The 26520-nt window shown below is 33.6% G+C and overlaps 1 protein-coding gene across 1 annotated transcript in view; it reads right to left on the minus strand.

Annotated features, from left to right (window-relative positions):
• Window positions 1-26520, minus strand: part of LOC143256894 (retinal guanylyl cyclase 2-like) — an 86706-nt gene that overhangs the window by 21997 nt on the left and 38189 nt on the right. Inside the window, exons 5-11 of the mRNA XM_076514722.1 lie at window positions 19507-19588; window positions 18679-18819; window positions 18203-18283; window positions 16356-16532; window positions 12959-13118; window positions 6669-6818; window positions 1563-1734 (exon numbers count right to left, since the gene is read on the minus strand). Coding sequence (XP_076370837.1) covers window positions 1563-1734; window positions 6669-6818; window positions 12959-13118; window positions 16356-16532; window positions 18203-18283; window positions 18679-18819; window positions 19507-19588 — 963 coding nt within the window. The remainder of the gene's footprint in view (window positions 1-1562; window positions 1735-6668; window positions 6819-12958; window positions 13119-16355; window positions 16533-18202; window positions 18284-18678; window positions 18820-19506; window positions 19589-26520) is intronic.

Here is a 26520-nt window from a genome sequence, read left to right on the forward strand (position 1 = left end):
TTCCCTTGCATTCAGCTTATCCCTTGACGAATCTACAGATATACGAGACAACTGGCGGTATTTGTTCGTTATATTTCCTCTAATATAACTGTGTAAGAAGAGTTGTTGGACTTAGTGGCACTAACAGAAACAACTCTGTAAGTTGACATTATAAATGCGCTTCACAGAGCCTTAACAAATGCTGATATTCCAGTGGATAAACTCGTCAGTGTTACAATAGATCGACGACCTGCAATGGTGGGGAAAAATGCTAGATTAATTGCACTTATGAAAAGTGATCCCAGCTCCCTGTTCACTGCATTATTCATCGTGGACACCTGGCAGCCAAACAGTTCAAGTATGAAGATGTTATGAAATTTGTTCTTGAAATTGTTAATTTCATATGCTTAAACGGGAAGACCCACCGACAGTTCAAATATTTTATTGAAAAACTGGAGCTTGAAGATAAACCCACTGATGTCTCTTTCTATTGCACTGTGAGATGGTTGTCACTCAGCAAGTCTTAAATAGGTTTGTGAATCTGTTGGAGCCTATTATTACTTTTCTTGCAGAAAAGAAAAGATTCTATCCTTAACTGGGAAATGATGAATGGATGCAAAATCTAATGTTCCTTACTGATATGATGAATCCTCTACAAACTCTCAACTTGGCACTCCAAGGGAAGATAAGATTGTTTCTGATCTTACTCAGACAGAATAAAATAATACTTTTTCAAAGAGACATATTGTTAAGAAACTTCAGTTACTTTTCTAGTCTTAAAAGGAAAGTAAATACATTCCCTGATATTGAAATAAAAGACCACAAACTGGAAGAATACAAAGATAAGTTACAAAGAGTGTTTTATTTTGTTGAAGGTGCTAGTGGTTCTATTATATATATGTTTTAATACTGCCAGCAACAGGGGCCACGCAAAACATTCTTTTCATGAATTAATTACGTTGCATTCAAGTTTAATTATATTTTTATCTATGGTATTTATAGACGAAGGTATAAAAAAGGGCAAATTAAAGATGAGAATATATTTGTTAAACATGATAAATTGTTGAATCTAATACATATCCGGATCATGCAACAGAATAAAATAAAATACAAAACACATGTACATAATTTTTCCTGTCAAAATACTTTAAACTATTGATGAAATAATATGTTCTGTTATTTCACATTCAGACTAAATTGTACTTATTGTATTACACAAACAATGCATTTCGTCGCCTGTGTTATAGATACACGTTCGATATATATTATGTCTGTCGTCTTATTATATGCGCATACTGCGTTGTGTTATTAGTATAGACACAGGCTACATTGTGTCTAACTGTCTGATGTGCACACACACTACGTTGTGTCAGTTGTTTTATATGCACACATACACACACTACATTGTGTCAATCATCTGGAAGTGCATACACTTTGTACTCTGAATACTTTTATGATGAAACAAAATAATTTTCTTATACAAACACTCGCTACACTCTGTGAATCTTCTTATATAAACAAATGCAACATTGTACTCGACATCACATTCCATACACATCCATTAAGTTTGCATATTCACTTACTTTCCTTGATTTAGTCTTTTGAAATGTTCATTGATTCGTCCAAAATCTGGCCTCGCATCCGGATGTTCTGCCCAACACTGTCTCATGATGTTGATAGCTTCAGGTGGTGCTGCTTGCTTGGACACTGATGGTCTGATAAGTGGTGGAGGTCGCTTTAGTTTTTCTATCAATTCTAGGATGAAAAATGAATCAAGTTTACTTATATATTTTTATGCTTGGATGTGTTAGAAAAAAGTAAATTGTTAATGTGAAACACGGGCATCTAGGTGATGAACGTTTCGCATAGACGTCATGTTTCCAAGAAGGCAAAAGTTGTGTCTTAAGTAACATTTAGAAAGAAATGGAAATTAGACTCAACTTCAATCGGTCAAGGCAAAATGACAACTTTGAACTCAATCGATATATTAATAAGGTATCGCCATTTAATGAAAACGAAGTTAATAAATACTTCCATTTCTTTCAGCCTAATTTCTCTTTGGGCTTTGATACGGTCTTGTTGGCCTCGAGACGTTTACTTTCTCTTTTCGCTTCGATACAGGCTTGCTCTTTCTCGACTTCAATGCAGGCTTGTTCAAGTTCAATTTGTTTCAGTTTCAACTGGATTTCTTATTTATCTTTATCACTCACCTCTGATTGACTAGTGGAGACACAAAAGCAATCCCCTAATTCTTCCTCACACAACAAGTCATCATCAACTAATATTTTGAAAATATGCTTTTTCATTTCATTTTTTCTTGTCGTCGTTTCTAAAATGCAGAAGGTTCACTTTCAATAAATCTTGAGGTGTAGCAGCGGACAGACAAAAAGTTTTGAAAGTTTCAGATATATATTTGTTAAAATTAAACCACAAGAAATAAAGATTTTTATTCCAACACGCTTGAGCAAAAGTCATTGTGTGAGTATGTTTCTGGCAACCACAGGAATATGAAATTCACATTAAATTTATATAACTATTTATATTTATATATTTTCATTTGTTTCATTTTGCAGTTAACTAATAGTTATGCTTTTGATGAAATAAAATATTTCAAAATTTGCAATTGAAAATTACTGCCATACAAGTTTCATTTTATTAAAATGAAAATAATAGTCTAAGATTTGCAATTGAAAATTATTGCCATACAATTTTCATTTTATTAAAATATGTTGATAGTCTAAGATTTATTAAAAGAGGCATAAAAGGTTATTGTTTGCTGAAAGGGGTCGCTGCCGCGAAAAAGTTGGAAAACATTGTGCGACAGGATTATGGAGTAATAATAACTGTTTCATTGTCCGTGACACGCTTAAAAATCAACGACAGCTGTAACAAGTACAAACACACTGTGTTCGTTTGTTTTGAATTTCGCGCAAAGCTATTCGAGGGCTATCTGCGCTTACTCACTGTGTCGCAATTCTCATTATCCATGCAAATAATGTAGTGCCGGCCGCGTAACATCCATTTGTGTCTTGTGCCCGACAAGCAGACACTGATAATCATTGAAACAAGTGAAAGAGGCATACAGCAAAAATAGAAGTCTGATGATATTTTAGAGACATCTTCGCTATGCTGCCTTTCGCTAGGCCCGTCAACTCCTTCTCTGCTGGTTCAGAAAAAAGACGTACCAGACTCGCACAATGCTTTACTAGCGTTATGGTGTAATTTCCTGGTTTTATTCGTCTGTTGCGTTCCTCTTCTCTTTTGCCCTTGTTTCACTGCTACGATAATCCTGTTACGATTGCAACGACGTCTACTGAGCTTTGCAGCGATATGTGGGGCCATCACTGTAAACGTAGTAGTGATTGCTGAAGAGAACTGTAGTAGTCTGTGAATGACACAACGCGCCACTTTACGCTGCTCCTAAGTATAGAGTTTCTAAGACCTTTACAATCTTGCATGATGTGTAAAAGTGAGGTGTATGGACGGGTTAAAAGCCATGGATAGTAGCAGATAAACAATGGTCAAATACTGTAGACTGAGAGTAATGAGAAGTGTATATGCTCAATCGATTCCGGAGATCAAGATAAATCGTTTGATGTACTCAAAATAAGTGTATCATTAATTTGGAAATGTTTTTTTCCAGAACTCTTCCCACCCAACCCCAAAATATCTGGTTGATCGTGCATCTAGTGTTAAATAGTAACAGAAAAAATTTGATTTACCTTGAGGTTGTATAGGATTTAAGCTTAGCGTGGAAAATACCCTTAGTATCAATCAAGGTTTTATTAGCATTTGCATGAGGTAGTTGTATGCTAGTATCTTGGTTTTTTTCTTCGATGTGAGGCTACCTTTGCAACTTTTCCAAACAAAGACAGTCCTTCTCTCTCTCTCTACGGTTTATTATTGTTATCGGTAATTAAGATATACAAGTGCTACTGCTACATTGAGTTTTCCACACACTGAGTCAGTTGAATATTTGAATTTCAAAGCGAGAGTACTCGTCTCAAACAAAGAGGTTTTTGTGTTTCTTCCTCTGGTCTTCAATGAACAGATATTTTTTGCAAGTTAGCACTTTTTCCAGCTTTCATTTTGTCCTGTTGATTTATATTTACCTGTGTTGCCTTCCTCCAGCTCCTCTCACTTCCTTTATTTTGTATGCCCCAATAAAAAAAATAAAAATAAAACCCATATATTTATAGTGTGTGTTTGTTATAGCAAAGCCACATCCGTCTATCTGCAGAGCCCACCGAGGGGAATCGAACCTCTGATTTTAGCGTTGGAAATCCGTAGACTCACCGCTGTACTAACGGGGGGCTATATTTATAGTACCCACTGTATGATCTCAGTTATACAACGTCACCATACCTTTCACAACTACTTTTAATAAGTAACTCTGAAATCTTCCATTTATCTGCGAAAGCAAACATCTTCTGTATTCTTTTTACTTTGCTCTAAACAAGATATAATTCACTAGAGAGATTATGAAAGCGAAGAAGTGCACATTAACCAAGGTACTTCAATTTAATTGATACATTTGACTTGAAGCTCATAATTAGACAAATATTTGCATATCCATCCGAGCTCCACTTATATCTTTCACTTACATATAAATCCACCCAAACCTATCCTGTTTTCTCCCTTTGTTTAATCTTAGGGTCGCGAGTTCGAATCCCTGTCACACCAAATATGCTCGCCCTTTAAGCCTTGAGGCGTTATAATGTGACGGTCAATCCCACTATTCATTGGTAAAAGAGTAGCCGAAGAGTTGGCGGTGGGTGGTGATGATTAGCTGCCCTCCCTCTAGTCTCACCCTGCTAAATTAGGGACGACTAGCGCAGATAGCCCTCGTGTAGCTTTGCGCGAAATACAAAACAAACCAAACTCCCTTTGTTTTGTCATTCGTTTAGTTAAGGATCAGAACAAACATTTACTGATTGAGATTTTACTAGTTATGTTGATAAATTAACTGAATAACGTGTTTTTTCTTTGTTTTTGGTTTTATTGCAAGCTGTTTGAAAAGGGCAAATAATTATTTCACAATTTTTGGGGCACTTCGACAGCATAAAGCTACGGATTCTAAGTGAACCCTGAAGGCAGAAAACAATTTTTTTTTTTTACATAAAAGGATTCAAAGTTTCTCTTGCTGTGGCATTACATTACACCATGAGACCTTCGGTTACGGCCAGAAATATATCTACATTTATGAATCTTAACTAAAGGCATTGCTGAAGCAGCTCACAGTAAAATGCAATTTAAGTTAATACTGAATGTTTTTTATTACACATTCAATTTATAACACCTAAGAAAAAAGGTGTGAAACTTTTATCGTTGTTCTTATGATGGTTCCTGTAACAACAGCCCTGAAACAAGAAGGTCATTCTGCTTTATTTGTTGTATGTTGTATGGGAGTATGTTCATAACAAGGATCGAACCTCAGTCTATAAAATCTCAAGCTTTTCACTGAGCCACTAAGAGAATTTATGTTTCTTTATAGTGTTGTCGTAGGTGTGATTCTTTTTCAACAACTTGCAATTTGCTTAAGCGAGTCGTCGTCGTGGCAATCCCTCGAGGTCGAGGATGATGGTTAATGAAGCCAATCTTTGCTGCACATGTCATCCTGCAGTAAGGGAAGGAAAAATTTCAATGGAACTACGAATGTAGCTCAGTGGTAGAACGCTCGCTTCGCATGTGAGAAGTTCCGGGTTCAAACCCCGGTTTCTCCAGATTATTTTAAATCACAAATATTTATCTTTACAAAGAAAAAACAGTTTGAATGCACTTTTTCGGCCATGTGGGTTAAGGCTTTCGATTCGTAATCTGAAGGTCGCGGGTTCGAATTCCCGTTGCACCAAAGATGCTCTCTCTTTCAGCCGTGGGGACTGTAACGGTCAATACTACTATTCGTTAGTAAAAGAATAGCCCAAGAGTTGGCGGTGGGTGATGATGGCTAGCTGCCTTCCCTCTAGTCTTACACTGATAAATTAGGGACAGCTAACGCAAATAGCCCTCGTGTAGCTTTGCGAGAAATTCAAAAAACACTTAATTTATTTAAGCAATTTTTCCGTGATACGGCACAGCGAATTAATTCAGTAACTTTCATACGTTTTTACAATAACGACTATTAAGGCCTTTAAAGATTTTAACGCCATATATAAAGTGCTCCTTCCATATTCATCAACTAGAAATTAAAGTTTCCTTCGTAGCTGAGAAGAAACAATAAAAATCTTATGCAACATTCCCCAGGAGGCGTAGTAGTTAGCATCTTAATGTTCAGAGTATGAAAATCCCTTATTCTGAGTGAATATCACTTTCGTTTGGCAATCAGGGTTCGTTGAAATACCACACTGTGGAAGTTTATAACCGTGACCTACTTTCTGCAACTACTAAATTAGGTCAACTAGCTGAACGACACGTTCTTAACGGCTTCATATATCTCTGTGTGTGTTGGTTTCGGTCTGATGGATTTTGGAAACTGTGGTGCCAGAACATGACTTATGGCGACTCATTATATTGAAATATGACTTACAGGCTACTTACACATGATAAACAAACTATCTGTCCCTTCACCAAGCTGTTGTACACATCTTTCAACATAGCATTCACTTGTAAGCCCTTTATAGCTTTAAATTCTTGAATAAAAGTGTTATTACATAACAGTACATCCTAGATGGCACAATATAAGAACTCACCTTCGGGTGATAAGTGCAGCATGGAATAAGGCTCTCCTCTGACAATAACTTCTTGCATCACTATAGAAAAGCTATAGATATCTCCTACCTGACTTCCCTTTCGCAGGAGAGTTTCATCTCGCAGTAGCTCCGGGGCTGCCCATAATTTATCTACATCAAAAAAAGAATACAATTTAATTAACCATGTTTTTATGCGATATTAAAACTAAAACAAATAAAGAGCTGTCAACCAAGTAAGAACATTTCTAGAGGGGCATACACCGAGAAAACAGTTCAAGTGAGTATTGCCTGGTGGAAACATGAAGCACTCGAAGTGGGAGTAAAGTGAAAACTTTTGAAAACTGGACATCAAAAAGATTCCATTTTAGATAGTTAGAACCGAAGCACTTTCTGCTCCCTTCAAGTATACAGTAAATTTAGTTATATTGATTTGAAGCTTCTTTTAGTATGATCCTCTTTTCTAATGAAATGGCTAATCTTGATTTTTGTTTGTTTTGGATTTCGCGCAAAGCTACACGAGGGCTATCTGCACTAGCCGTCCCTAATTTAGCGATGTAAGACAAGAGGGAAGGTAGCTACTCTTGGGCTACTCTTTTACCCGCGAATAGTGGGATTGACCATCACTTTATAATGCCCCCACGGCTGTGAATTTTGTCAATGCATACATAACATTTATATGTATGCCTAGCCTATAAGCTTTAGACTGAATAAAGGCAATTATTCTTAATAAATGAACAACATTTTGACAACTTTACTGTCCTTGAACTGTGAAAACCAAGATTAAGAGCAGTCATTGTCATTTTCAGTATTTGGCATCGCTGTTTGACGGGAACAATGGTGGTACACTTGTCTTGAATTCCAAGGAAGTACGAAGTATATCGCTGATTTTATGCAATTACGTGAAATTCTGTTACCAAGTGATTGACTGGTTTTAATTTGGAAACAGTCCTATTAAAACTCCCCTTACGCGTGCCCAAGGCTTTTTTGCTAGTCCTTAATTGAACACATGGTAGTGGGAAAAATCCACATCATGCCAATATTTTAGTGGACCTACAACTACGGTTGATAGATGACTTTCAATCGTTAAAATAAATAGTAATAACAATTATTTCAAATAAATTATACTTTCAATTTTCGTAAGAATATAAATTATAGTCATAAGATTTTGAGACAGGCATAAAACCAAAGAGATTATCGAAAAATCTTGAAGAGTTGGCAGGTGTACAGTTATAATATTTTTAAAATTACTTCCAATGAAAGGTAAAAGTAAGTCCCTCTTTTGCAGCACAAACACAAACATAACAATCAAGAAAAATTGCTCTTGAAAATGTTTGCAGTTCATGTACATTTTAAAACAGCTTTCCGTGAAAGAACTAGGGAGTATTTTCATCACCCTAAGACAGATAAGTATTCAACGTTTGATGCTACATTCGTTTCAGTGTTCTAAAATATAATATTGTTTGTTTAATTTCTTCTATATGATACAATATATTTCAACGAATTACTACAGAAGGGGTTATTTCTGATAATTTAAAAACATTGTCACTTTTAATGGCCGTATAGCATTGGCTAGGCCTAACAGGAATGTTTGAAATCAACAAAAATTTCTTTTAAGGGATAAATTACTAGAGAGCTGCCTTGATAGTTGTCATGCCAGTTAATTATTTATTAGTTAGAGTGAATTGTGCTGAAATGCTATCGTACTAGTATTTTCGAAAATCTAGGAGGGGAGAGAAATATAACGGAAAAATTTACTTATATTACTGTTTTTTGTTTATTCGTTGATATAGGTGCAAGTGCATTGTATGAGAGAAATATATTCATTTAGTCCTAGAATTACCACCAGGTTTCGTATGAAATCCATCAGCTTTCTGAAGACATTCTTCTAAACTATTTATGCATCAAAGTACCAGTACGTCCATGACTTTGTTAGTTACAGAGTCTATAATATCTGGCCCGGCATGGCCAAGTGTGTTAAGGCGTGCGACTCGTAATCTGAGGGTCGCGAGTTCGCATCCCCGTCGCGCTAAACATGCTCGCCCTTTCAGCCGTGGGGGCATTATAATGTCACGGTTAATTTCACTATTCATTGGTAAATAGTAGCCCAAGAGTTGGCGGTGGGTGGTGATGACTAGCTGCCTTCCCTCTAATCTTCCACTGCTAAATTAGGGACGGCAAGCACAAATAGCCCTCGAGTAGCTTTGTGCGAAATTCAAAACAAACAAACTATAATATCTGAGTCATACACAGAGATTAAACAAGAATATATTCAGCAATGAAGATAATCACGCCGATAACCGCTGAGAGTTTCATATGTTGTGTAGAAAGAAAATATGAAAGTAAAAATTGGTCTTTTCATTGGTTGTCTTACTTTTCAATGTAGATAATCAACAGGTACGTAAGCAACGCATGCGCCTGGGAAGGGTAGCATTATTCTTATATTAATATGATGCTTTGTTTTCTCACTCAGGGAAAGTTTCACAAATATTCAGATATGTTTACTTCTCAACTGAAAAATCTCATACTTCTGGCAAAGGCACTTTTCTTCGTCACGCTTATTTTATTTCACTGATATCATGAATAAATAAAGATTATTTCAAGTAGTTTTCTGCTGTGTTTAGTCTCTTCCTTTCTCCAAAATTATTTTTCGTAGAATCTTGTAATATTCTGAAAAACCTATCCAATTACTTTGAAGGAAAGTTAAGAGTTCTTGGGTATATCACAACAATATTACCAACATCAATGATAACCGATCTGAAATTTTTGAATACACATTCCATTAAATCTCTGACACATTTTTTCATACCTTTGCACTCGTTACTAACCTATTTGTGACTTCATAAAAATACTTCCTTGGCATGCGGCAAAGTATTTGTGACTTTTGTTGAATGATATACAAAAGGGAGTGTAACTTACTCCATACATCATCATTGTTTTATTTCCATATAGAGTTCTATTATCATGATCCCAGTTCTTATAACCCACTTTAACCCTAAACTCTATTGATGGACCACTCATTGCTAATTTAGTCGTATAAGTTGATTTAGATAACCAAAAATAAATATGAAGTCCAGTCTATCATTCCTATCTCGACTTGTCACTGAGGTATCGTGATTTTGGAGCATTCCGCTCCTCATCAGTATTCCGAGACAGGGGCAAGTTGTAAAAAAAAGAAGTCTGTGATTAATGAAAAGCGATTTTTGTTTTGTAGAAAATGCTCAGTGTTAAGGCAAGTGTAAAACGTCAATGCCCCCGAATTCTAAAAATTTGTAATTAAGGTTTGACAGTGTGTGAAAAAGCGTTGTTTTAATGCGTTTCGTTGAACTCGTGCACAAATCCGATACTACGTAAAGTTCAATTTTCAAGACTGGTATTTTATAATGGTAAGTTGAGTGATATGTGTTTTTTTATTAATATTTTACTTACAACAGTGGACCAATATCACTAAGCACTTCTGTCCTTAGTATGTAGGGATAAGTTGAGATAACAAAAAACTGTCGCATTCAATGTGTTACTTAGTAATGATTAAAATAACTGTTAAAGTTGAGTTATAACCTTATTGGAGCACTTAATCGTTATTATTGAATGTTTCACAGCTTGTAAGACTCCAAATATCATAGAAAAGTGTCGATAAAACGAATAACTGGACACGAGCTAAAGAGCCAAAGTGTTCGTCTCTCTTTTTTTTTTTTCTTTCCCATCGCTGGCCAAAAAAAAAACAGAAAGAAAGAAAAGTATTATACGGGTACATGGGAACGGGCTGTCACTAAGCACTGTTGTATTTTTGAAAATTCATCAAAACTCTTGTTATATAGCGACCGATTCCCTCTTTGATTTGGATGTGAGAGTCAATGTCAAAATAATCGTCATTTTCTTTTGAAATATACAATATTCAGTATGTTATTTTAAAATTTTGCCAAAAGTTAAAAAATTCTGCAATGAATTGATTATTGTCTAGAAGTAACGGCAGGTGATCCTCTATTTTCAGTTGGTGTGTGTTTTATTAGAGCACAGCCATATCGGGCTGTCTGCTGAGTATACCGAGTGGAATCGAACCCCTGGTTTTAGCGTTGTAAATCCGTAGACTGTGCTTGCGTGTGACCCGTTTTTAGTTTAAGCAAAAATTAATCAAAATATGTTTTGCGTTATATATAAATCAAAATTTCATCTTAGAGGAACCGTACTGCAACATAATAATATGTATATATATACTGCTCTTTTAGAATAATTCAGAGAAATACACTATCATATTTTGAAAATGTGACGTGGCCCAACTTTTTCAATAAATAAAAAAAGAAACAAAAGAGTTAGACCGAATCGCGATTGATATTAACTTCTGATCAAGACAAACTATTTAAATATATCATGACTAAAAATCAGCACGGTAATGAGTATATCTAATTAAATATATAATTCTTAACTTCTTACTTATGAGCTTGCGAACCCTTGTTGTTAACGATACTTTCGGCCGTAATGTGCTAAAAGTTATGTGCATTTGTGAAAGAGGAGGTTAAAACGCGAAATATTCGCGTGACCTAAAAATCTCACAAGTCTTTCTTTGGTTTAGGAAACCTGATAGAGCCTAATTTATAAAATATTAATATTGCTCTAATTTACATTTACAAACCATTTTTTGTTGATTCTACTCCATCATAATGCTGACACACGTAAATGGGCGCCATCTTTAAGGGATCTATTTTACGAAAACAGATTCATTGAATACCACATTACAACATATTTCTTTTTGTAAAGTCCATCTGCATTGGAATCCTTGCAACCTGTCAGTAAAATCTGAGAAGTAATAAGAAGTGCACAATTCAGCTTTGAAATGGTCTGATTCTGAAGTGTCTGTACACCACACGACCTTATAATAAAACCTCTCAAAATACAGGAGGGGTGTTTTGACACTAGCAGGTAGTTGTAGTTCGGCGACAACCAATTAGAGTTCACTGTGGTAAATAAACTGTATTTGCCTAAAAATCGGCCAATGTCCGTGGAAATTCGGGACTTTTAGTTTAAACTATAACTTCTGTTTTGTGTGTTAATTAGCTTCAGTGCAAAGTTAACTGAGAAGAAACATTGGGGATTTGAATTTGATAGAAGTCTTAAATTATGCCTGGTTCCACATATAACGTTTTTCTCAGTTAAAATAAATTAATTTGATTATGACTGAATTCAGAGTAAGAAGCGACTGAACGCAATAAAAACAGAGCGAAATAAATTTACATTTATTATCAAAATACAATTAAAATCATAAACCTACGAAAGTAAAATGGCAGCTTTACAGGTTTCTTCAGGAACCTGTGTGAAAAAAACTTCAAAATATGTTCTAGGCTGAGAAATTATATCATTGTGTACACTGTTACACAATGTTAGCATTTTCAAGGCTCCTGTGTCACCTACAACACTGTTGGTCAAGCCCAACAAAAAATAAAGGAAGGTGTATTCTCAAGGTATTACCTGGCCTGCCTGTGGAAAAGATCGCTGACCACTCTTTGAACTTTGCAATGATCTTTACAATAAGAAAATGATATGACTCCACAGATGAATGACTCAAATCAATAGGTAATTTGGACGAAAGGAAGTCAGCCACTTCCTTGATCAAATTTCTAACTTTAAAATACTATGTGTTCATATTAATGAATGTTTAACATTTTTATGAGTATAGGAGATAAATAAAAGTTGGAGAATGCCTAATACGCCTAGATACCACGTAAAAATATTTTATTTCTGTTACGGGAATCTATTACATTAATATTTTCTACTGTGTCTCTTGATGATGATTATTAACACCACATTACATTTGTTGTAGTTCGATTATATAAGTTTGATATGTATTTATGAACAAACAGTGATCTGTAACAGTGGTTTACCAATTTCTTGCCAAAACGTGTTACATCTGTAAATAAATATGTGTTCGTCCAACTTACAAAACAAGTAGTCGCTTAGTGGTTCTTTTTGTTTTGTAACCTTTAATAGATCGTTTAATGATTAGTTTTAAAATTTAAGTAACAGTGAATAACTACGTGATCAATTGTAGTTGCAGAAATGGTGTGGATAACTCATTACCAAAGAAAAGCTCAAAATTGGGCAATGCTTATTGCGTAGTTGCAAAGTATAGTGAAATATCGACTCCACACATTTTATTAACTATAAAATAGAGTGTTTAAGATATTTTTTATTTTTAAATGTAAATATAATAAACGATTGCTTATATTTTATGTGGCTTAAAATAAGTTTAGCGGTTTTTTTATTGCAATATTAAATGTAGCATGGAACATTTTATTTACCTTTAGCAGTAATAGGAGCTGGTGGTAAATTTTGAGCTTCAAAAAACATTGGAAGACCATAATCAGTTATCTTTAACACCCATCGGCTATCAATGACACAATTTTTTGATGTCAGGTTTCCATGATGCTTCAGTGGACAAGAATGAAGATATCTCATACCCTAAAAAAATCCGTGAATATCAAGTAAAATGAACATTTTAAACATTTTATTATCATAACAGTGAAAAAGCTTTAGTAAATTTAATGTAAAAATGTACGCTTAGCTCAAAGAAATCTATATAAATAAACTGTCATCATTGTAATCTTTGACCTGCAAATAACTTTAAAACAATTGCTTTAATAGAAGCATAAAATATCCACAATTTTATGAAATATTTTGCTACAAAGAAACCAACAGAAAATTCTCAGGAGATACATTCAATTAGATTTTAAATTTTCAAAGCATAAATAACCTAAATATAGTGTGAGTAAACCAAAATGTTTAACGATAATGATCAAACGTTTTTAACCTAGAATATGCATCATGACTGGTTTAAGCGAGCCATACTCCATTCAGGTATGTACAATATTTATTACACTTAGTACTAATTAGATTTACTTTAACCAGTTCTATAAAGTATTTAATATTGTCGTTTGTAACAAAACCTATTCTAAGCAGGCCTATAATATATTTATTATTTCTAACCTATAAAATACATATTATAATTAATCCTAATAAAATTATGACTAATCTTGATGAGACTTATTTAACCAGGCTTGTAAAATACTTATTATATGTAACACACAAAATACTTGTTATAGTTAGTTCCAATAAGATTTATTTTAATCAGTTCTATAAAATTTCTGTGACAGTTTATATATACTTTATTTAACATTATCTACGTAATAACAAAACGTTTGAGTGTTTTGAAGGCAGAGGAACAAAAATGTATTAATACGTAGCCGGTTAAAGCAAAAAAAGATCTGTTTCAGAGTGAAGACGAAAACAAATGAAAGCAGATCAAAGTATTGTTTGTTTGTACGTTAATCACAGAGTTACATAATGGGTTATCTGTGCTCTGCCCACCACGGGTATCGAAACCCGGTTTCTAGTAGTGTGAGTCCGCAAACATACAGCTGTGCCAACGAAGGTGAGTAATAGAAAATCAGAAACAAAGACAAATGAATAAAACGCAAAACGATACAATTTACGGAAAAAAAGTGGGAAACGGTTAACAATTTTTTCTTAAACATTTTTTAAACTGAACTGGAGCTGAATTATTTACTACAATTCACAACTGCAAAATTAAGCTAATCCTAAATAAATAAACTCATGTAAACTTAACTAGCACATCATGGACTTTTGAAACCTGTAACGAATTTTTTCAAAGTTTGTTTGTTTTTTTAATTTCGCACAAAGCTACTCAAGGGCATCTGCGCTAGTCGTCCCTAATTTAGTAGTGTAAGACTAGAGGGAAGGCAGCTAGTCATCACCACCCACCGCCAACTCATGGGCTACTCTTTTACCAACGAATAGTGGGATTGACCATAACATTAAAACGCACCCACGGCTTAAAGGGCGAGCATGTTTGGTGCGACGGGGATTCGAACCCGCGACCCTCGAATTAGGAGTCGGACGCTTTAACCCACTTCGCCATGCCGGGCCTTTTTGAAATTACCAAACCTATTTTAACGGTTTACAATAACAAATCCCATGACGAAATTATAGGACTTTTGGAGGTTACTTGTTATGGAATGTGACAGTTAGAAAGTCTATAATCATGTTTAGATACATCTTATATGACACTAAAGTAACTTATAATACCAGTTAAATTATGTCGTACTAGTAAAACTTTTTAAGCTTCAATACTTCAGTTCCGAATAAGACTTGTTTTTAATCATTATGAACATGTTTAAAGCTGGATAAAATTTAATAAAGACTGATACACGATGTTTTTAAATAAAAGTTATTCAAACTAAAGTTATAGGTTAAGGTATATTGCAGAAAGACTTATACTAACTAGATGTACAGGTCCTATGGCTGATCAAGTAAATTACGTTTACTTGATCCCGCGTAAAATCTTTTCTAACATTTTGTTTTTCACAGATTCATAAACTCAAACAAGACTTATATTTTTATTATATTTACAAACCGTAACAACTCATAATAAAACTGACGCTAAAGTTCATTTCATTACCAAAGTTAAACTTTATACTCCGTAAGTTAATAACCAATGAGGTTTGTTTCAATCATCATTACTAAAATTAAACAGCACACTCTATAAGCTGATAACCAATAAGGTTTATTTCAATCATCATTACCAAAATTAAACAGCACACTCCATAAGCTGATAACCAATAAGGTTTGTTTCAATCATCATTACTAAAATTAAACAGCACACTCCATAAGCTGATAACCAATAAGGTTTGTTTCAATCATCATTACTAAAATTAAACAGCACACTCCATAAGCTGATAACCAATAAGGTTTGTTTCAATCATCATTACCAAAGTTAAACAGTTTAATCCATAAGCTGATAACCAATAAGGATTGTTTCAATCATCATTACCAAAGTTAAACAGTACACTCCATAAGCTGATAACCAATGAGGTTTGTTCCAATCATCATTACCAAAGTTAAACAGTATAATCTATAAACTGATAACCAATAAGGATTGTTTCAATCATCATTACTAAAGTTAAACAGTACATTTCATAAGCTGATAGCCAATAAAGTTTGCTTCAATCAGCTCAACTTAGCCCTAGAGATAATAAACACAACTCATCTCGTTCAGGTTCACAGATCATCAAAAAAGTTTTACGAAAAGTTTTTCTAACTATTGAGTTGAGGAATAATTCGTGAGCGTTTTTTCAAGTTAAAAAAATATATTCATAAATGAAACGCTTTCGCAAAATATTTGATATCATTTGGTAGATAATTTTTTGCTCTAATAGATGGTGTGTTTGATTTTCATATGTCTTTAATTTTTGCTTTCATTTTCAGCTCATTAAATGGAATGTCAAGTGGACAAAGTCGAGCATTTTCGACACCATCTGCTTTTCGCATTTAATTTCTTGCAATTTCGTTTACAACAATGCATACTATATACCTAGGTATTACATGAAATAAAGTATCATAATAAATGTTTTGGGTGTAATGTGTTCATGCATTGAAGTATTGCATAGTCTTGCATGTAATGCTTGAATGAAATTATTTAAAAACGCTCACGAATTATTCCTCAACCTAATAGATTATAAGTTGTAGTAAGTCCTAACTAAACCTGCTATTAGTTACATCTATAGCTCAACATAGCTAAGAAAATTAACAAGTCGTAATCTAACTAGAATTAGATGTCCTTATGTTAAGCAAGAAAAAATCAACAGAATTTTTAAAATGTAAGTTTCTAATAAGACTTACTCTAACTAAATCTGTAAGCAGAGACAATTTAAATGGCCAATCCAGTGTAATGTCCTCACTAGCCAGAACATCTGCGAGACTTCCACGTGAACAGTGCTCCCATACAAGCGCAGGTTGTTGAGGGTCGGACAGACATCCCAAGAAAGGATTGATGTTTTCGTGACGTAACTCATAGATCTATAGAACAAAGAAAATATTAAAAATTTTAACTTGTGCTTTTGTAAACCGTTATAAAGATCATTTCACTTGGCTCACAACACGACTGTTGTCAGCATCGAATTTGGTGTGATAGTTCTGTTTCTTATCCGAATAGTTTTTCGTATGATTTTGAATCTACTTGAAGTAAGTATTCTAGCAGAGTAGTTGTTTATTAATCTGCCTGACACACTTCTAATCCTACAACTGAACTTTATATTAAGGAGAGCAGTTTATTAAGAAGGTTTTGTGTAGGTCAATAAGCAATCCTAATAAGTTAGTGTTTCCTTTTAAATGCAAACACCTTCACAACGTGCTAGCTATTGGATTACTTTTATGGTTTCTAAACTTGTGTTTATTTAATAGTTAGACCCCAGCAAACGCATTCTATAGCCTGAAGTATTTCACAAGATAGTAAACAGTGTGATCAAATATCTGTTAATGTGCAAATCTAATTAAAACTGCAGGTAGATCTACAGATCAATAAAGTTAAAGAAAAATTAACAAGTCGTAAACAATCCACGATTAGGTATCATTATCTTAAACAAGGAACGATAAATCAAACCTTAATAAATAAACTCAGACAAACTTAACTAACACATCGTGGACTTTTGAAATCTGAAACGAATTTTCTGAAACACCAAAATTATTTTAACAGTTCACACTGTTTCTCTAGCTCACAGATCACTCCTATAATTTACGAAAAACTAGAAAATAAAAGATATCTCCACAAATGTTCGAGTCTGTATATTGTTATTCATTTTTATTTGGAATTATTCCACTGAAAAAAACATTGTTTATATTGTTGTAAAAATATATTCTATAGCATATTTGTTTTTGCGAACCATATATTATAAAACTGTTTTACTTTACGTTGTTTATTAACGAGATCGTCAACTTCAAAATAAATCATTTATTTTTCATACGTTAGGCAAAACGTTGCGTCACAGTCTAATTTTTCTAGTTATGAATAACAATGTATATTTTAAAATAAAATAATTTTATAAATATAAAATAAAAGCTTCACTGAATTCTAGAGAAATCAAACTTTTTTCTTCAAAAAAAAGGCAAGTATTTATTGGCAGTTGTTCACTGTTTAATCCCAAGAGATAAGAAGAGAGACTTGAAAGTGCTTTAAGTATGTATATTCCCGCAGCACAAGTATAACTAATATATTACACCATAAGAGTAATTACTTTATCTCTTTCACTCTCCCATATCTCAATATACAAATGTGTGCCAATGGTCAAATGACATCTGTGTATTTATTTTAAAATGTCAAAGCGTTTCGTTGATTTTTTTTTAAAACTAAAGATTGTATTTAGTGTAATTATGATGAATCATTTGCAAGCTTAATCAAAAAGTAGCTAGTTTGGAGCAATGTTATAAAGAATTCTCAAATATTTCAAAACGTAACCAAACTGCTCGATATAATTTCGTTTTATGTTCACTGAACTGAATACTTACAGCCTTGAATGAAAAAATAATCAATGAAATATTTATCGCTGATAATTAAGTGTAAAACACTAACCTGAAGAAATGGTTATTGGAACGGAGTTTAGGATACTTATTATGGAATAGTTGGTCTTGAATGAAAAACAGTAACACCAAAAAAATTAACATTTTAGTTAACAAGAGAGGAAATAACAAACCTGAAGAAGTTGGTTCATTGCTTTTGCTTTCACTTCAAATGTTGTGGTGGTATAAAAGTGTTCTAAATGCACCATGTCTCCCTAGAAAATCAAGGAATGCTGATAACTATGAATAACTGGTTGTTTGATTGTTCCTTAAGCACAAGATTATCTGTGCTGGGCTGAACAACAACAAAAGACATTCTTTAAACCACAATATACAACAAAGGAAAAAAATCACGAGGTGCTGTGTACCACTAGTTACATGTTATTAATATTCAGTTTCATGTGGTATATAATGCAAATCAATTTATTAACACTGATTTTATGCATTAAGCAACAAATATATATTTGCTGCCTGTACGTTACAATGTGAAATAGAAGGTTACAAGACTGAAGAATTGAAATAGGAATAGCAATGCTTTTGAAAACGGCTTTTTTTTTTCAAGTATATATTTAAGAAAAGAAGGAAGAAAAGACGCAAATGTACCACCTACGTTCAAACGAGCACAGTTGACTGGTTCAGCTCCTGTTCTTCTACCACTTTTACCAGTACTTAGGTGAGTATGAGGCCGCAGAGAACCATGGGAAGCTTTGACGACATTCGGTTTGTCAAATGTAGATCCATTACGAAATGCCTGTTGAATCGTATAAAGACAGGAAAAAAATATTTTCCACTAAACTAGATACCACAGTCTCACTTGGTATGCTAATATCAGAAGCAGGCTTGTAGCAACAACCTTCGAAATTTGAGACTATACTGTAATATGTAACACATACTGTTTTGTTAGCAATTCGTCAGAATGTGGTTGTTATTAATCTACGAATTATAGATATACCTATACAACGTATGAATTATTTTAAGAGTATCGTATCAAAATACATCATTACTTTTTCGAAATTTATATAAAAACAGTGAATGTGATTATGAAACGCATATTATAATATTTTACATCTGAGAAGAAAACACCTTTTCTCAAAAATATAAAGGTCATACTTACATTTGCCAACTTTCAATTATCTGGTAATCAGTGCAATTAATTACAGTATATTGTTTATCCTTCCATTTTATGTTTTCCAGATTGCTTACTCTTAATAAATGAAGCATTCCATGTGTGTAACAAATTAATTATAGTAATTTTCAAACAGAAGTTTTCATGCTCCATTGCGTAAGTATGAGATGCACAATGGAAAGTGTGTTGTATCTCATTTTTCTGGATATGAATAATATTAAGCTAAATATAAGAGCCTTACAAAATATAGAAAATTCAAAAGCACATAAAATAAAATACCTAAACCAAGATAAAAACGACAAGGGTTCTTACCATTTTACTTGGATGAGTCATTACAATGTCGTCAACTGTTAGTAAGATCTTTTTTCTCATTTCTTTGAAGATAAGTTTCTTTCTGTAAATTAATTAATAATTTTACCCGTCTAGTATAAAAACCCATAAAAACTACATTTTTAAAATAGCATAACTGGTTGTCTGTGTGTTTTTTCTTTTTTTTACGAACCGATTGTTTTAGTCACGTATTGACTCGGAAATCTTCTAGTTTACTGACACAATAGACTTTTAGTTATGTATATTTCAGATTGGTTGATTACATTTTGTTTAAACAGTTTCAAGTCACCTATGAAATATCTATAAGGTACATCCACACACGACTTACCTTTGACGTTATAGTTATTTTGAACACCGAATACTAGTTATAGTCTGTGTGGTGTAATTAGCCTTTCAGTCGTAGTACAACGCTCCTAATAATATCCATACTTCCAAGAGCGAGAGGGAAAGACAAGAACATGGTTATCTGCGTACATTTAGCGGTTAGAGAATACCAAAATACTTGAAAGTAGTACACTATTCACGGTAGTCAAGACTTCATTCTTGAAGTACCAGAATGAATTGATAATAAGACACATATTGAGGGAATATTAAAAGGTTTGACTTATCATAATTATAAACATCTGTAATTATTTTTTTGCAGGAAGTGTGGGAGACGATTAGTTGAAAATACACAACAATTACGTGTCACATTAACAGGCTTTTAGTTTCGGAAAATGGTTTAGTTGGAATGTCAAAATTTAGGAGATTGGTACCAGAATTAATTGAGTATGTTAAATAATATGTCTGTTTTCCGTTTCTTCCATATGGAGGGAGAAACGAGCTCCCAGATATACAGATTAAGCAGTGAGGCGATTTTAAGTTTCAAGAAAAAATAACCTAAGGGCCCAGCTGGTTTTGAGAGCCATTTCCATCAAAGGGTTCGTGTTTGGTATGTGAAATCGTCTGACGACTAGAATGTCAAATGCCCCACAGAATTAATTAGTTGTGAAAAGCTTCGTTACTATAGGTATTTCCCCAGAGAATATAGCCCAGTTTAGGTGATATTTTCTACCACAACATATTAGCTGAGTAATTTTTTTATTTAGAAAGGAAATATTAAGTTAAAATAACAACAATGAATCACTTAATAGTTCAGTATTTTACTTTCTTCCAGAGTTTAAAATACATTTAATTATATTTTGTTGAATTTCCCACAAAGCTATACGAAAGTTGCTTGCGCAAACCGTCCCTAGTTTTAACATCGTCAATTTTTGAGCTATCGTTGTCAGAGCGAACAGTGAGCTTGACAGTTACTCTTATAACGCATCTATGACTTCAAACTGTGGATAATGATTTTTATTTTATGTCCTGCAGTAATGGCATACGAGCCAAAAAGCTGAGCTCTATAGTTCGACGCGCTAGCCATAAGGTTGTGAGTGGCCCACTTTTAATAAGATACTATATCCTTTTAAGAAAATTAAATAACAGACTAAAATAAGAGCTTTGAGTTTTAGGTAGCCTATACTAAAGGTTTAAAACACTTCAGTAAAAGATATAAGCAATGAAACTACTTTGATGCAGTGTTCCATTACAGAGATAATAATAAACTACATTGTAAGTGTGTTCACATAGAATGTGAAATCGGTAAATATTTAAAGTGACATGAAATAAATAAAAACAAACATGACATCAAAACGAAAAATCACAAACTAATCTATTTAATGGAGAAAAAGAAACAAAAGAAAGGATGAAAAAGGAAATATAAGCTTCAGTTCATTTATCATTGTCTGTAGCCCATTATATTATTTTTACAGATATTCCAATTCCATGTGGGTCTGTTAAGCTCTACCATATTTCTTGGATCTTTTGCGGTAGGAAAAGTTTATTTTGATGGTAATTTGCTCCTTTTTTCTTTTCACTTGTGGAAATCAAAATAGCCTATTTCTCTGATTACCACTCTTATGTAGTCTGTCTTCCATATTGTCTTTCAAATCATGATGATTATACTATGTAACACAAATTTTGTTCCTGGATAGTATGTGTTATTTCTTAATTGCCTATGTTGTAAAAGTACAGAAAATGGGAATTATTTCCCTCCAAACTTTGCTTTTGTGACCTGGATAATGAAATTTAGAAATTAACTTATTTTCTATGTAAAAACGGGCAACATATGAATCAAGATTTACATTTATTTATACCACAGTTACAAAGAAATTAACAAAAATGTTTAGAAGTGAGTAGTTTTTCGAGATTTGCGACTGTAATGTAAATCACTTTCACGTATCAGCCCCCAAATATAGTCTCTCATCATGTTTTCGTTATATGCTTCCAGGCCACAAAAGCAAAGTGAAGAGAAAAATAGGTCTTAAAAATATTTACTTTAGATATAAGCAATTGGGAAATAACACTTTCTGCCCAGGAACAAGAAAAAGTAAACATTTTGTTACATAGTGTTATTCATTGGATCTAGTCTTTTGTGACACCTTTGGTTACTCTGTTTGGCCCCTATGACTATCTTGCAGTATGGTAGGATTGTCAGGGTTAAATTGGCAATTTGTCGGTAAACTGGTAGCAGGATGGGATAAGTAAAATGATATCTTCTTCTTCGATAGGTACGTAATTAGAATGAAGTTAAATCTTGTGACTACATTAATAAAAGATATTGTGAGAGAATTTACTATTTTGTTCTTTCGTGAAAAGAAGTAGCATATTTGTGTATGTTTGTTTAGTTTGTTTTGAATTTCGCGCAAAGCTACATGAAGGCTTTCAGCGCTAGCCGTCTCTAATTTAGCAATGTAAGACTAGAGGGAAGGCAGATTGACAGTTTAATTATATTACCCTTTCAGCCGCGGTACTTCGAACCCGTGATCCTTAGATTACGAGTCGAGCGCCCGAACCAACTAGCCATGCCGGGTCCACTCGCGCATGAGATTATGAGGACCTTTGGTTGGAAGTAAATAACGAAACTTGAAATAAATTTATAAAATATTAAAATAATTTTCCCTGTAAATTGGATGGCAATAAATAAATTAACAAGTGTACCAACGACTCACCAACATATATATATATATATATATATTAGAAACAAAAGCTGAAGACAATTTAAATGGGCCCGACATGGCCAGGTGGGTTAAGGCGTTCGACTTGTAATCTGAGGGTCGTCGGTTCGAATCCCCGTCACACCAAATATGCTCGTCCTTTCAGCTGTGGGGGCGTTATTACGTGACGGTCAATTCCACTATTCGTTGGTAAAAGAGTAGCCCAAGAGTCGGCGGTGGGTGGTGATGACTAGCTGCCTTCCCTCTAGTCTTACACTGTTAAATTAGGGATGGCTAGCGCAGATAGCCCTCGAGTATCTTTTTGCAAAATAAAAAAAAACAATTTAAATAGAAACGAAGAAAAACGTTTCTAAAGTTCAAACGATCACTATTAAGTAGGAATAAAATGTTTATTATTACTTTGTGTCAAAACAAAAGTAACTGAACTCTTAAAAAGAGATATTTTTTAGGTTTCGTATGAAGCATCATCTTGTATTCATATATTCGTTTAAAAATTCTACGAAAGCTTTTAATAAAACCTTACATGTATTCTTCATAACAATGCTTGTACTATCGTGACTCCATTTATAGCTACTGTTTACCATGTTGGGCAAGAGGTTTATCAACATAACCTTAAGTTTACAGAGATGAATTAAAATGCATGGGATACATATATCCCATACGTACTGATATTAGTATATATTTAAACGAAATATCATTATCCAGATTCAAGGAATTAGATAAACTCATATTTATTAAAGGCTTTCTTTATTAGATTTTCAGTGGTTTTCATAGAATATATTATACATATTTATATACACGTGTAACTTATTGATTCAGTAGAAAGTTGGTTTGGTTGTTATTTAGTACAAAGTTACACAATCGGTTATCTGTGTTCTGCCCACTACACAGGTATCGAAATCCGAATTTTAGCGTCGTAAGTCTGCATACTTACCACTAAGAAGCTACTGGGGAGATGATAGTGAAAAAAGTACCCATAGAATATGTCACAACATAGTTTAACTGAAAATACTGCTAAATTACAATTTTCCATATTATTTCATCACTTGCTTGTGGATAGGTTCATATAACGTTTCGTCAAGGATGAATGTGCTTCTGTTTAACCAACATTAGAGAGTCATCTACATTTAGTAACTCTTTTTTTTTCTTCAAGATTTAACTTGGAAGATCTGTTTGAAAATCCATCACATTGTGTTTAAGGTCTGACGAAACCGATTGACCGCAGATACTTTTCTTCACATTTCTTTCACTTAGTTTTTATTTGGACTTGAATCAGAAGCGTAAAACAGCAACAATTAAGTAAATGGTAGTAGCATATTTTGGTAAAAACTCTGTTTACACATTATTTCAAAAAAATTATTGTTTGAAATATAATTTACGCAACAGAAACGATTATGAATAAAATCAAACTCATTGATATACTTACAAAGACAACAGCAAAAAAATAAAACGTACTCAAAAGTAAATTAAAAGATAAAATCGAAACTAAAACTCTGTGGAAACAGAATTTGAAAATAATACACAAGATGCAACATTAAAATCAAAGTTACACACAAAATGTTTTCGCAAGTTTAGAATTAAGTACAAAGCTACTCAATGGGCTATTTGTGCTCTGCCCACCACGGCTACACACACACACACATACAAAACAAAATAATAAAATATACAAAAAGACTCAAACATAATAAAATGCAATGGTATCATTACCACATCAAAACAATAAACATATTAAACTCATCAGTACGAGATAAAACGACTATAAACTCATATGAAATTATTAGGAATAACGCAATCAAGATACAATGAAAATCTTTAAGAAGCAAAGAAAACATATAATACTTTTAAAATAAAATTATTTGAAACAAAGATATGCTCTATCAAAAATACACACATACAGTGAAAGGAAAAACCTCAATGTCTATAATACGTTAAAGATAATTACTTTACAATGTATTTACAATTAATATAATATAAATAATATTCTAAAAATTAAGTAAATCAAAAGACAAAATGTGAAAGGAAATAACATAAATATACACTTAAGTTTCGAAAGAAACAGAGCTTCTTATCTACTGAAGTCCTAACTGTAGCAAACAGTTGTGGACTTTCATATCTCTCGAGCCCTTGCAAGTGTTTTGCGAATTTGTGCCAGCTGATTCCTGAGAGGGCACACATTTTCCCTTATCTGCGCATGAGGCTATTCCCACTGTAAAGTGTCCAGATTTAAATCCACCTAGCTGCAGATGCGCTGAATTGTAAGATGTTCTTTCATTTTATTCGTGTATTTGAAATAGCAGATCCAGATGACGCTGTGATTTGCTATGGTTATTTCTGCCGATGGTTGGATGGAGAGAGTTAGTGGTCCTTGAAGTTATAGGCATTGACAGACTTTTCCATCACTTAGATAATCTCTTCAAATTATTTAGCTCTGGGGCAGTTTTCTTGGAATAAGAAACATTCAGTCAGAGGTGCAATCACTTAGAGTGTCCCCAGTTTTTCTCGCTAGATCACACTCCACCTCTGATAGGAAACTTTATGCTCTTTGTTGGTTTTCCGATGTTGAACGAGTGTTATGTTGGCTTCAGGTGTCTTCGTCACCAGCTGGGTGATGGGATACTGGGCTCTACCATCTTCTCTGCTGTTAGAGGTCTTGTGGATTAGGCAGAACATTGGTCATGATAGCTTCAACGAATTCAGAATGAGCTCCGATATTTATGATGCATCTTCATTCATATGCTCTGTCAAGGCTGCCCCAAATACTTACAATATGGTATGATTTTCAGGAACATTCTTGCAGTTACCTTTAGATGCTCCTCCCATTTTATCACAAAAATTTAGTGGGTTGTTGCAACACAAGAAGAATATAAATAGGCACCTCAGCTAGTTGCAAACAAGACAGTCAGAAATGTTAAAGAATTTAAATTTTTGAATTAAAATAATTCAGGATTGAAATATAATGTCAATCGAATTCTTATTGGTCAGAATATTGGTTATAAGTGTGTGTTTAAGTTATAATGGCCCAACTACAGTAATTTGCAGTCCTAAAATTTTCCTTAGGAACAGAATGCTAAATCTATTGTTTCAGTCAAATGACATTTCTACGGTTCAACGTGTATTCATCTTTATTTCATCTGTATAGGCAATATTCCTTTCATATGTGGATATCTTGGTACTCAAAGCTTAATTGGATCTTGACTTACTTAGAGTTATATTCTCAACTGTTGCTATTGCAAAGACACCAGCGCACATCTACCCTGGAACCCAGCCACCTTTCTTTCATTATAATGTGATTATCATGCAAACAGATCATGGGTTTGAGTAGAAAGAGATGAGGTTGAAATTGAAAACTGGTTCCAACACAAGTAACCAAAAAACAAAAGCCACTGTACCGGCAGTAACTTCAATTTTATAACCATAGAAATTCATTAATATTTGCATTAGTTTTCTTATAGACTTCTTTCAGTTATACGTTTAGCATAGCTAATGGACTAGCATAGCCTGGTGGTCAGGTCACACGAACCACAACTTGCGGGTCGCAAGTTCGAATTTCTTCCTCCAAAAATATTTGCTCTTTAAGTTGTGGTGACTTTATAATGTGATGACCAATCTCATTATTTTTTGGTAAAAAAGTAATTTAAGAGTTGTTGTTGAGTGTCGCTAACTATTTCTCTTCCCTCCAGTCTTTCACTACTAATTTAGTTAGGGACGACTACCTGGAGAGGAGATGAACATCACTAGGTAAGTCTGCCTAAGAATCACAGTTAAAATATTAGTATCTAAGGTGCCCCAGTGGCCATAAGCAGAGCTTGAACTAAAAAAGAAAAGACAACTATGAAGAAATACTACATGGATGTTACTTCTTTACTCTAATTTACCCTTACATGCAATTTAGTTGCACTTTGTGTCGAAACTCTTCAGAAAATATTCATTAGAACAGTGTGCGTGCTTCTCAAAA

Source organism: Tachypleus tridentatus, chromosome 7, assembly GCF_004210375.1.
Source record: "Tachypleus tridentatus isolate NWPU-2018 chromosome 7, ASM421037v1, whole genome shotgun sequence".
NCBI classification, from domain to species: domain Eukaryota; kingdom Metazoa; phylum Arthropoda; class Merostomata; order Xiphosura; family Limulidae; genus Tachypleus; species Tachypleus tridentatus.